Below are 13,042 nucleotides of genomic sequence, written 5' to 3'. Positions count from 1 at the left end.
GAAAAAAAGCTAAATTTGTTTAATGGGATTTTTTTATTGAATAAGGCCTCATGCACACGACTGTTGTTCGGGTCCGCATCTGAGCCGCAGTTTTGGCGGTTCGGATGCAGACCCATTCACTTCAATGGGGCCTCAAAAGATGCGGACAGCACTCCGTGTGCTGTCCGCATCCGTTGCTCCTTTCCGAGGCCCCGCAAAAAAAATATAGCATGTCCTATTCTTGTCCGTTTTGCGGACAAGAATAGGCATGTCTACAATGGGCCGTTCCATTCTGAAAATTGCGGAAGGCACACGAGCGGCTTCCGTTTTTTTTTGCGGATCCGCGGTTTGCGGTCCGCAAAAAACAGCACGGTCGTGTGCATGAAGCCTAAATGTGTGGTTTTTTTACCACTTAATAGTCCCACAAGGGGACTATAACAGACAACATTCTGATTGATTTTAAAATGCAATGCATTATCCCTATAGTGCATTGCATTTTAATGTCAGTGCTATTCTGACATTGACCAGCAGGCGGCGCCAGAGAGGTGCAGCCTGCTGGAGATTACTCAAGGCTGGTCTAGGGCCCACCGAGACCCCAGCCAGCCTTCACACACATCGGTACCCCGCGATCGCATTTGCGGGGTGCCAATGGAAGACAACGGGAGTCCGCTCCCTCTGTCAGCACTTGCGGCAGGCGCCATGTAAAGTGTTAAACAGCCCGGATCGGCTCTCCTGCCGGTCCGGGCTGTTAGAGCCGGTCCCCCACTCCCCGCTGCACGGGGCACCCATGCAGCGCTTAGACTGTGCCTCCGTGAAAGAGGCGGTGGCCCAGCCTAAGGCCCCTTAGTGAACGCCGTAAAAAGGCATATGGGTTGTCACTAAGGGGTTAACTGAGAAGTCTCTCACTTGTTAGGTATAGGGAGAGACATATCAAGCAAGTCAAAGTGATTGAGAAGAAGCTTTCACAATGGACTCTTCTTCCCACTCTTGGACTCATGTCCTTGTGCCTAGCATGTCACATCATGAGGGACCCTCTCAGGACTTCAAGTTATCTAAACCACCTGATCGCAGTTTCACTTTAGAGATCTCACATTGGGACCTTACTGTGATTACAGAATTCCATGCAAAATAAATATTTTTCCAAAATGATGTGACTGCTTCGGCCCATAGTTTATTTTTGTCATGCAATACATGTATGTGATTAAAGTACTTCCTGGGAGCCATTCATATATCAGCACATGTAAAGACATGCCACAACTAACTAACAAATTACATACTGTGGCTTTTGTAATTTAAAGGATAGATCATCAATATCTGATTGGTAGGGGTCTAACTATTGGCTATCTCTCTCATGTAAGGTTGGCCTCCATACCAAGCACAGCACCATACACTGTATAGTGGATATGCTTGGCATTACAGCCCAGGCCCTTTCACTTAGGCTCAATTCACACCTGAGCGTTTTACAGCGCGTTCCTACGCGCTGTAAAACGCTCAACAAGGAGAAACCAATGCTTCCCTATGGGAATGGTTCTCACCTGGGCGTTTTACAGCGCGTACGATCGTGCTGTAAAACGCCCGACGCTCACACAAGTACAGGAGCGTTTTTTTGGGCGCTTGTCGCGCGTTCCCGTACTATAGACTTTCGGGAACGCGCGACACTGTGTGCACACTTGTCTCTGTATGCGCGCTTGTAAACGTCCGTACAATCGCGCATACAGAGCGCTCCTTTCAGAACGCTCAGGTGTGAATTGAGCCTTAGGCTGGGTTCACACTTGAGCGTTTTACAGCGCGTTCAAACGCGCTGTAAAACGCTCAACACATGAAAACCAATGCTTCCCTATGGCCCTGGTTCTCACTTGAGCGTTTTACAGCGCTGAAAAACGCGCTGTAAAACGCCCTACGCTCAAACAAGTACTTGAGCTTCTTTGGGGCGTTTTGACGCGCGTTTGTGGCCATAGGACATTGCAGTCAATCACACAAACGCGCGTCAAACGCGCGTTTACTATTGCAAAAAACGCTCGTGAAAAACGCGCGTTAAACGCGCATATCAAAGACGCTCAGGTCTGAACCCAGCCTTAGGCTGGGTTCACACTTGAGCGTTTTACAGCGCGTTCAAACGCGTTGTAAAACGCTCAACACATGAAAACCAATGCTTCCTTATGGCCCTGGTTCTCACTTGAGCGTTTTACAGCGCGTTTGAACGCGCTGAAAAACGCCCTACGCTCAAACAAGTTCTTGAGCTTCTTTGGGGCGTTGCGTTTGTGGCCATAGGACACTGCAGCCAATCACACAAACGCGCGTCAAACGCGCGTTTACTATTGCAAAAAACGCGCATAAAAACGCGCGACAAAAACGCGCGTTAAACGCGCATATAAAATGCGCTCAAGTGTGAACCCAGCCTTAAACAGGACTGAGGCCTCATTCACGCTTCAGTGTTTGGTCAGTGATTTCCATCAGTGATTTGTGAGCCAAAACCAGAAGTGAAGCCTTCGCAAAGATAAGGTATAAGGCAGACATGCTTAACCTGCGGCCATCCAGCTGTTGCAAAACTACAACTCCCAGCATGCCCGAACAGCCTACAGCTATCAGCCTACAGCAGGGCATTGTGGGAGTTGTAGTTTTACAACAGCTGGAGGGCTGCAGGTTGAGCATGCCTGGTATAAGGGAAAGATCTGTACCTGTTCTGTGGTTTTGACCTGCACCTGGTTTTGGCTCAGAATCACTGATGGAAATCACTGACCAAACACTGAAGTGTGAACAAGGCCTGAGTTGCACATGTCCCATGTGACTGATGAACATGACCTAGTCACTGGCCTAGGAAGAGGTAAAACAGCTGATGGGTGGGGTTGCTGGGAGTTGTATTTCCTCTAATCTGATATTGATGACAGATCCTGAGGATAGGACATCGATATTTTACTCCCGGAAAACCCCTTTAGCGAAATCTCCTAGAAAAATTCTCCGCGGGACTAATATATCTTCTAGAATCCGGAAATGTATTGTTGTGGCACTGGCCCTTTTAATTAAGGGAGGAAAATTCCATAAAGATGTTTTCTTTCTATTAAAATTCTGCACTGCACTGGATGACATAGGTATACCATGAATTCTTTTATATCTATAGCATAATATATCAATAATAAAAGACCATTATATTTGCACTATAATACTGCCATTTGATGTGACCAGTAACCATGCCAATAAATGGATCCTGACAAAGACTCCGCTATGCGCTGTGAGATAGGAGAGGAGGAGTGCCATCAGATTATACTACTGTATATTTTCCTGGTCTCGACAGAAGGAAAGAAAGCATGGGATTACTAATCAATTTACTGCTGCGAGTCCTACAGCCATAATGGATCAGCAGCAAACAAGCAGACAGCTAAGATTAATGCGGTTTACCTACGTAGGAATCCTGCAATGGATGGAGGGTTAGTGGCCTGATTTCAGTGTGCGATGTCTAGTAATAACTGCATTAACCATATAGATCTCGAGCAATGGCTACTAGTCACTACATATTGGTGTAGGAGGCTATTCACAGTTAACTGGGTCATGGATCCCTGTAGTAGGGTTAGCCATCTGGTGTAACTACACTAAGAATAATGGTCAGCATGAAGCTGTATGTACGAAAGTCCCCCGCAGCTATAACAGACCCAAAAAGAGCGTTCCTTACAGTCACTTGATTTAATAAAGGGCTCTATCTTTTTATTCCTAAAGATGGCCACATTAGTTAGGGTTTGGCCACATGGTCAGGTTTCTTGATCCAGATTTGGAAGCCAGAGCCTGAAGTAACTTATCTGTCGTATTGTCCTTTTATACTTTCTCTTTTATGATACACTCTTGATTTTGGCATCCAAAACTGCATGAAGAAAACTCACCGTGTGGCGGCCTCCCTAGGGTTGTACTCTCTAAAGTATAAGCCAACCTCACTGCTCTGCTCAGCCGGTACATCAGTTGACGTGACCCCTTATGTGTCTAACTCTCTGGAGGCCTCATACACAATGGGGCTACAAAAAATAAACAAATTTCAACTATAGCTACATTACAAAGTCAGAAATGAGTTCGTGAAATTGGTTTTGCTTTAAAAGAAAACACGTTTTTGTAATTAAAGGTAATCAGTCACCATGTTTTTTCTACTCTACAAAACAGCAGCATAAAGTGGTGACAGAGACCCTGATTCCCGCTCTAGGTCTTAATTTTTTCTTGCGGTAGTTTTCATAGAATCACTGTTTATCATCTGAAGTGCAAACAAAATATTGGAGTCCTCTCCTTGATGTGCGTGCACCTAGAGTCAGGGGCGTTGCTAGGTTAAAACATTTGGGGCCTGATGTTTTGTCCCAGGCCCCAAATGTCCTGCCTGCCAGCTAGATACAACTGTATTGCTGTCCTCAGGACGGCAATACAATTGAATCTAATACACTGGAAGAGCTGAAGGACCTGTGATGACATCACTGGTCATGTGACCAGTAAAACTGGCAGTGATTGGGAAGGACCTGTGATGATGTCACCATCACCTGTATTTTGATGGCGGCTGTGAGAGAGTGATGTTATTTACATAGGGTGGCCAGATGTCCGGTTTTAGACCTTACAATCCGGTTTTCTGGCTCCATGTCCTCCGTCCGGTGCAGGGCCTGGACGAACGCAGGGATGTCCATCCTTTCAGTAGCTCACGCTCAGACAGCAGCATTGCGCTGTCTGAGAGTGAGCTTCAGCAACTGACTGAGGCTTCTCTCACCCCCAGTCAGTCACTAGCTGGCTCCCTGTGGCTGACTGAGTGGGAGAGAAGCACCCCGACTGCCCCCAGCTCAAACTTTTTCCCTCTCCTTTCCCCGTTTTTTTCCCTGGCCGGCTTCACGGTGGCGGGTGTGGATTATCGGTTTGGGGGTGTGGCCGGTGGGGTCCGGTGAAGCCAGTGGCCACCCTATATTTACATGGGACTGAATGTTGGAGGGGGCTGGGGAAGGGTGATGTTGAAGGCGGCTTTGGGAGTGGATTATGTTATTTACATGGGACTGTATGTTGGAGGCAGCTGTGGGAGGGAGTGATGTTATTTACATGGGACTGAATGTTGAGGAGGAAATGTTATTTACCTGGGACTGTATGTTGAAGGTAGCTGGTGGGGGGGAATGATGTTATTTACATGGGACTGAATGTTGAGGAGGTTATATTTACATGGGATTGCATGTTGGAGGCGGCTGGGGAGGGGGTGATATTATTTACTTTGGACAGTATGTTGAAGGCGGCTGGGGAGGAGGTGATGTTATTTACATGGGACTGTATTTTGGAGGGGGCTGTAGATCGAGAGGGATTTTATTTACATGGGACTGTGTGTTGGAAAGGGGTGGAGAGATGGTTTGATGTTATTTACATGGGACTCTATGGCGGAGGGAGGAAAATAGTGTTATTTACATGGGACTATATATTGGAGCGGCTGAAGGGAGGTGAGTGATGTTATTTACATAGGACTGTATTTTGGAGGGGCAAGAGAGATGGTGTGATGTTATTTACATGGGACTGTATGACGGAGGGAGGAATATAACTGCAGGGGGCATTCTAAACACTGGGGTCACTTCAGGGCAAGCATTATAACAGTAGGGGGAAGTATAAATACTATGGGCCAGAGGTCACACTACTTTTTTTCCAGAAGAGTAAAAATACTCCTCTGACCATTTTTGAGGAGTATTTTTACCTAAGGAGGAGTATGAAAGTTGCGGTAATTAAAATACATAATACATAGGCCTGTACTCGCTCACATATGCGTTGGAGGCTGTGTTTGGAGCCTCTGTTGCAGATTCTATTAAAAGACCAGACAAAGCCTCATATGCAGAATTTTTTTGTCTGGTAAAAAGACAGGATCCTGAACGAAAACTAAACGGATCCCATCTTAGTCGGTAGAGTCTGTTCAGCTTCTTCTCTGTGGGGTGACAAGAGGAGGGGCGAGCAGGGTCACCAGTGGGGTGACAGGAGGAGGGGGGAGCAGGGTCACTAGTGGGGTGACAGGAGGAGGGGGAGTAGGGTCACTGGTGGGGGGGAGCAGGTTTACTAGTGGGATGACAGGAGGAGGGGGGAGCAAGATCACCAGTGGGGGGGAGCAGGGTTACTAGTGGGGTGACAGGAAGTGGGGGGGAGCAGGGTCACTAGTGGGATGACAAGAGGAGGAGGGAGCAGAGGACTGGGAGACTGGACGGAACCATGATTGGGGGAGGGGGGAATCACTTGCTTGAAGACTGACAGGCCGGGTTGTTCACTGCCACAACAGGGCCGGAGGGGTCACAGGCCCGGGGGCAGCTCTTCTCTCAAACCAGTCACATAAGTGCACAGCTCCTTAGCTCTCCAGCGGTCCTGTCATGTTTGCCAGGGTCCTTGGGCAGCACGCCCTGCTCTCCTTACTACAGCCAGCCCCTCCTCCTTCTAGCTCTCATAGGGTTTCCCTGCTTCCCCTGACCTGTATCGCTCTAGCGCGCCAATACCCAACCAATAACAAAGTTCCTTGTTGTAAGGAGCTTTGTTATTGGTTATATTAGGCACAGGCAGCCTCGCTGCGCTGCCTGTGTCATTCACAGCGCTCACTGCGCTGATGAATGTGGAAGACTTTTTCCAGGGAGTAAAATGGCCTGAACAAGCATCATAGATGCTTGTACAGGCGTTATGGTGAACTTTGCTGGGGGCACTGTAGGGGTATTATTAATCCAGGGGACATTATAGGCATTCCTATTACTACTGGGGGCTCTATAGGAGGGACTTATAGATCCGCCTTATTTATACTAAGAGCACTATGGAGGCCATATTACTACTAAGGGGTCTGTAGATAGCTTTATTACCACTGGGGGAAAAATAGGGGGCCTTATTTCTACTGGGGGCTCTGTGAGGGTATTATTAATACTGTAGGGGTCTCTTCTACTAATGGGGGCATTCTTGGGGAGAGTTATCACTGTTGGGGGCACTGTAGGGGGCAGTATTACTAATGGAGGAATTCTAAAAGGGAATTACTATTTGTGGGACTTTTAGGAGCACTGTCACTATGAGTGTAACGCAGTTTTGTGGGGTATTGGGAAGCACAGCGAGCAGCAGAATAACACTGTGGGGGCCCCAGGTTGGGAGATCATGATAGAAAAGTGAGGAAGCCAAGATGTCTGTGTCACACTCTGCAGAGACGAGGCATAGCTGAAAGAAGTTCTACGGACCAAATGGAGAAGATGATAAAATATACATCGGAGGAGATGTCATCTGGAGGCACTGGATGTGACAGGTATGTGCTGCTGTATAGCAAGTACAGCAAAATGCGGTGTGTGTGTGTGTGGGGGGGTTGACTTAGAAAACGTGGCCATATTCATTGGGGCTTGGGCCCCGAATCTTTTCAGACTCTAGCAACGCCCCTGCCTAGATTCTTTAATATTCATTAGCTGCCCACTTCCCCCCCCCCCCCTCACAACTGACATTCAGTAAGCGGCAGGAGGAGGTGGCACCTAATGAATATGAAGACTGAGCGCTGATGACAAGGTCTGACAGCATTGGAATCGGGGTCTCTGTCACTACTTTATGCTCCCCCCAGCTAGAATTGCCCATAACAGATTGCGCTTAAGATTGCCTTTATCTACCTTACTCATATTAATCCATGCTCTTTTTAGACGTAGGAGTCCAGTGAGCGGTCCAAGTCAGTGACTGACAGCTCCCTGTATGTACGCTCATACAGGTGGGTCTGTCAAATATGAGTGAGATCACCCACTGGACTGTTTTAGAAAGAACAGGGATTTCTATGAATAAACAACATGTCACAATTAATTTTTTAAATTATAGATCACTTTTTCAGCACCCCCTGGCCTACAAGATGCTGCCCGAAGGTTGCACTGCATTTTCAAGGTTACATGTTGCCTTTAATGGAAAGTAACTCTATGTGTAGTATTGCCACTACTCCACCACATACTAGGACCAGGCTGCCAGCTCTTAGCTGGACCCTTACTGTCTGCAGTTTATTGCATACCCAGTAGATAGTCTATAGAAGTTCTTGGGAAGAAAACTTTATGAAGTGTTAATAAGATACCTTTGCAGACTTTGCAGCAGCTGTTCTTCAGCACTATTTGCTGTGATTGTGGACAGTTGGCAGGCATACATTCTGAAAACTCTGTGCGTTGCATTTTGTTGCTCTGTAAAATAACACAGAAGACAATATTTGAGACATTCCATAATCTAACAAAAACAGTGGAGCTAAGATAATCCTTTTTTTTCTATTTATGGAATCAAAAATCTCGAAGGAATGTCAACCATACTTATAAGGGTACGGCCACACAGAGTAGACCTGCTGCGTTTGAGAAGTATCGTGCGGCAGCATCATATTAATTAATAAGAAGCACATTGCTTATTTGGTCTTTTTTGTTGATGGCCTCATGGTTTTGCGGGTTACTGCACTCCATGTGGCCATACCCTAAGGCCCCTTTCACACGGGCGAGTATTCCGCGCTAATGCGATGCGTGAGTTGAGTGCATTGCACCCGCACTGAATCCCGACCCATTCATTTCTATGGGGCTGTTCACATGAGCGGTGATTTTCACGCATCACTCGTGCGTTGCGTGAAAATCGCAGCATGCTCTATTTTGTGCGTTTTTCACGTAACGCAGGCCCCATAGAAATGAATAGGGTTGCATGAAAATCGCAAGCAAGTGCGGATGCGGCGTGATTTTCACGCACTGTTGCTAGGAGACGATCGGGATGGGGACCCGATCATTATTATTTTCCCTTATAACATGGTTATAAGGGAAAATATTAGCATTCTGAATACAGAATGCATAGTAAAATAGCGCTGGAGGGGTTAAAAAATAATAATAATTTAACTCACCTTAGTCCACTTGATTGCGCAGCCGGCATCGCTTCTGTCTTCTTTCTTTGCTGTGTGCAGGAACAGGACCTGTGGTGACATCACTCCGGTCATCACATGATCCATCACATTATCTTTTACCATGGTGATGGATCATGTGATGGACCATGTGATGACCGGAGTGACGTCACCACAGGTCCTGTTCCTGCACACAGCAAGGAAAGGAGACAGAAGAGATGTCGGCTGCGCGATCAAGTGGACTAAGGTGAGTTAAATTATTTTTTATTTATTTTTAACCCCTCCAGCGCTATTGTACTATGCATTCTGTATTCAGAATGCTATTATTTTCCCTTATAACCATGTTATAAGAGAAAACAATACAATGTACTTCTGTGAAGAAGTTCGGGTTTGGGTACCAAACATGCGCGATTTTTCTCACACGCGTGCAAAACACATTACAATGTTTTGCACTCGCGTGGAAAAATCGTGCATGTTCCCGCAAAGTACCCGCACCTTTTCCCGCAACGCCCGTCTGAAAGAGGCCTAAAGCTTCCTGCTGCTGTTTTTAAACATTTTCCTCACGGCTGACAGTTCTCATGGTCTAACTTGTCCAAATTGATTAAGCACATATAACATTTTGAATGCCAAAAACTTTCAGCCAACTTACTGTATGTAAGACCAGGCCCAAATTATAGAAAGGTTTTAATTATTTTTTTATAAATGTGCCTAAGGCCAAATGTAAAATCATCAGAAGGGCCACACTCACCATGTCCCATTTTTTATATTGGTGTATTCTTACAGGGCAGTAGGACTTTTTAGGCTACAGGGCCCAGGTACAACTGCTACCTCTACATTCCATATACTTATGCCACCGAATGTGCTCCGCTGAAGAAAGCAGTACAGATTCAAAATGCATTTTCATTTACAGCTTATATTTTTGGTAATATCTTGTAATTTCCACAGCCTAGTGATGTGCCTACATAACATGAATAGGATTGCGGTATTAAAGTCATCAGCCCAGTCTGTTTTGACAGTTTAATGCATGGTAAACTGCATCTGAAAGACAACACATACTAAATAAATAGTGCTAACAGACCATCACCGATGAATCACCGATGATAAACCCAGCAAAAGTTAAAAGACTTAATTGTTCCGGGTAAGATGGTGTGTAGCTATTAAAATGACATATAGAATATACGGTAGTTTGTAGTCTTATCTCAGTGGTGTGCATGTTCTGTTACCAGCTGTTCTAAAATGTATCATGCTAATACAGTTTTAGTTTGTATGTTGGCTACATCTCCCATCCCCAAGTATTACTTAACGTCCGCGATCACTTGTCACCACTGGTATGTAAAAGCAATCACGATAAGGGTCACATAGCGCCTCTATGTTAGTGAAGAGGAGAGGTGCTAAACACACACTCATTTATAGGCTATGGACTCCTTTGGTGGCAATTTTTGAGTCATTCATTTTATTCATTTGGGGCAAAAAAAAAAAAAATTCAACTGGTGTTTATTAAAAATGTTCAACTATTTTTCTTCTACAGCTTTTAGTTTCGGTGCGACCGCAGACTAACAGGTTCCCTGCTTCACATTGAATCCGTCAGAAAGCTGCACCGATGGCTGAAACTGGAGGCCTTAAATTGATATATAGTTTGAGAGTAAAGTTTCAGTGCAAATGTTTATTCTTTTTAAATCTCTGCTCATTCTGGGTTTAGGAGTCCAGTGGGAGGTTCTGCTTAGTGATTGACAGCCTTCGCTGCATACAGAAATAGTGCATTTTTTTTATTTTTATTTATTCTACAAATCTAAATTTTACCTATACAAAAATGTTATATCAGCCGGAAATGGCCAAAAAAAAAAAAGAATATCTACTTTAAGAATGTAGCAATGAATAGCGCTATTGTCACTCATAAAGGAACAGGCTTAGTAAGGAAATGAAACGCATTGAGACATTATAAATAAAATTACTGTTGTTGGACTGAAATGATTAGGAAATCTTTTCAGAGAAAGTAAGTTGCAGTCATATTAAAGTGTATATCCTTTTTATTAAAGTGCATGTTAAAGCCTTTGTGGGCTGTCATACCAGCATATGGGTCCACCAACTGGGATTTCCCATTGCCATTAGATAAACTAAATAACAACACTTAATCTGCTTGTAAAAATGAATGTACTTTCAAATAAATTACTGCTCCATCTGTATTTTCCTGCATTAGCAGATTTAAACCCAGAATTGGGGATGGCATTATAGTCATTTAGCACAAGGCTTTCTTGTCTCGTTGTTTAAACAAGAGCATTAGATGATGATTGAATGGCTTTATATTTTATGTTCACGTGAAAAACCTTTGTTTAAAGAATAGAACCACTCTGCTTGTTCTTGATGTGCGTCACGTTTTCCTTTTTTAAAGAAGGACTTGGGCATGAAACAAAGGCACAGAATGTATTCACAAAAGCATTACAATGGCAATTACTTTAGCAGATGCTGTGTGGGGAAAAAAGAAACAATGAAATGATACACATCTAGAAAAGCATTATAATAATAACTCTACCCATGCGGCACGCCACTAAAGGAAACTCACGCCATTACTTTATGGAAACACATATGCACAGACGGTCATTTAAAAAGCTAGCACAATGCAGGTCCACGGCAAATTGCTAGCATTTCATTGTATGTTTTTGTCCATATATTCCACTTTTGATAGTTTTGCACATTTAAAGGGAATCTGTCAGCAGTTCTGACTATGCTAAACTGTTGAAAAAAGGTGTGGTCTGCACTCTTAGGTAGGTGCCTGTGAAGGACTTGTCAATCATACAATATAGTCAGAAGAATTTAGCATCACTTGCACGTGTTCAATTCTTATTTAATCATTATAAAAAAATGATTAAAAAAAAACATAATATATCCAGAATGATCCATTAAGATTTGATAGAATAAGGAGACAACACATAGTATCATAAATCTCCAGAGACATTTTGGTCAAACAGGACCTTTCTCAGTGGAGGTATCTATGGTGAAGATATGTGGATCAGACGATCCTGCATCCCTCCACATATCTTCACCACAGATACCTCCGCTGAGGAAGCGTCCAAACCTCCACAAATTTATGATACTATGTGGTGTCTTCTTATTCTATGAACTCTAAATGGATCTTTCTGGACATTATGGGGGTCATATTATTAGGCGTATTTCTGGCGCAACGGTTAGTTGCACAGCAATCTGCAACTTCTCTCCGCTCACACCAGGTCTAAAAAAGTGGGTCTTAATAGATTGCCCCCTATATTTTGGACTTAAAAGGAAATTAAGCATCATCATTGAGTGCTGTGAAATTCTTCTGACACGCTTAACTGTTGACAGCAGTAGGTAGGGGCTGAGGAGAGCAGTACATACATAACCTTTTGGAGATTTTCTCATCAGGAGTGGTGTGAATATTAAGTTTTATTCTGCTCTCAAGTGCCCAGGGCAGGACTTCAATGTAAAGTGCTCTCTACACTGAGCTGCTTCACAACCGCAATCTTCTGCTCTAAGTGACAGCTATAGTGGTCTCTTGGTTATATGTTTCACCTGCCACTCAAAGCAGAGGTGAGGGGTTGTGAAGCAGATCAGTGTCACAGTAAAGTCGAGTCCTGGGCACTTGGTGCAGAATCTGGCACAACATAACATCATATTCACATTATTCCTTTGTAGTCACTCTCCTAGATCCTACTAAGTACTAACGTAGTCATTTAAGATGCATTAGGGGCTCATGCACATGAATGTTTTATAGCTCCATACAAGGTCAAATTTATAGAGGTCCTAGCTTATAAAGTCTATGGGATCCCACTGTATCACTGACTTAGATTTCAGTTATCATAAGGCACATGGGTAACAGATAGTCTAAACTATTAGAAGTTATCAAATTGTAGGATTACAAAAAATTCTAATGACAGAGGGTTCCCTGCACAGGACAGACCGTTTAATTAAAAGGTTGTCAAAACTGATGTCTGAGTGTGGTCTTCTCCATAATGGTTATCAATAGGGCCAGTTTGACATAAAATCAAAAATAAAATAGTTCTCCTGTGATACATTCTATTTAAGGACAGCACATAAAAGTGGTTTAAAGCATCAGATCTTTCTGCCCTATGTTAGGGCTTCACTCTACTTGGAGCCAAAATAGCATTGTGCTCTTTGGCTAATAAGTGTGAATAAAGACTACTCCGTACACATAGTTCATGAGCCCAGTATATTCATAAGGTTCCCCCACCTACTCACAGTGATGGC

The 13,042-nt window shown here is 44.2% G+C and overlaps 1 protein-coding gene across 1 annotated transcript in view; it reads right to left on the bottom strand.

The window, feature by feature from the left end:
• NELL2 (neural EGFL like 2) overlaps window positions 1-13,042 on the bottom strand; it is a 391,676-nt gene that overhangs the window by 210,751 nt on the left and 167,883 nt on the right. The window contains exon 11 of the mRNA XM_040410664.1: window positions 8,015-8,117. Coding sequence (XP_040266598.1) covers window positions 8,015-8,117 — 103 coding nt within the window. The remainder of the gene's footprint in view (window positions 1-8,014; window positions 8,118-13,042) is intronic.

Source organism: Bufo bufo, chromosome 1 (genome assembly GCF_905171765.1).
Source record: "Bufo bufo chromosome 1, aBufBuf1.1, whole genome shotgun sequence".
NCBI lineage: Eukaryota > Metazoa > Chordata > Amphibia > Anura > Bufonidae > Bufo > Bufo bufo.
Note: the sequence above shows the minus strand (reverse complement) of the source record. Positions and strands in the feature narration are given on the sequence as shown.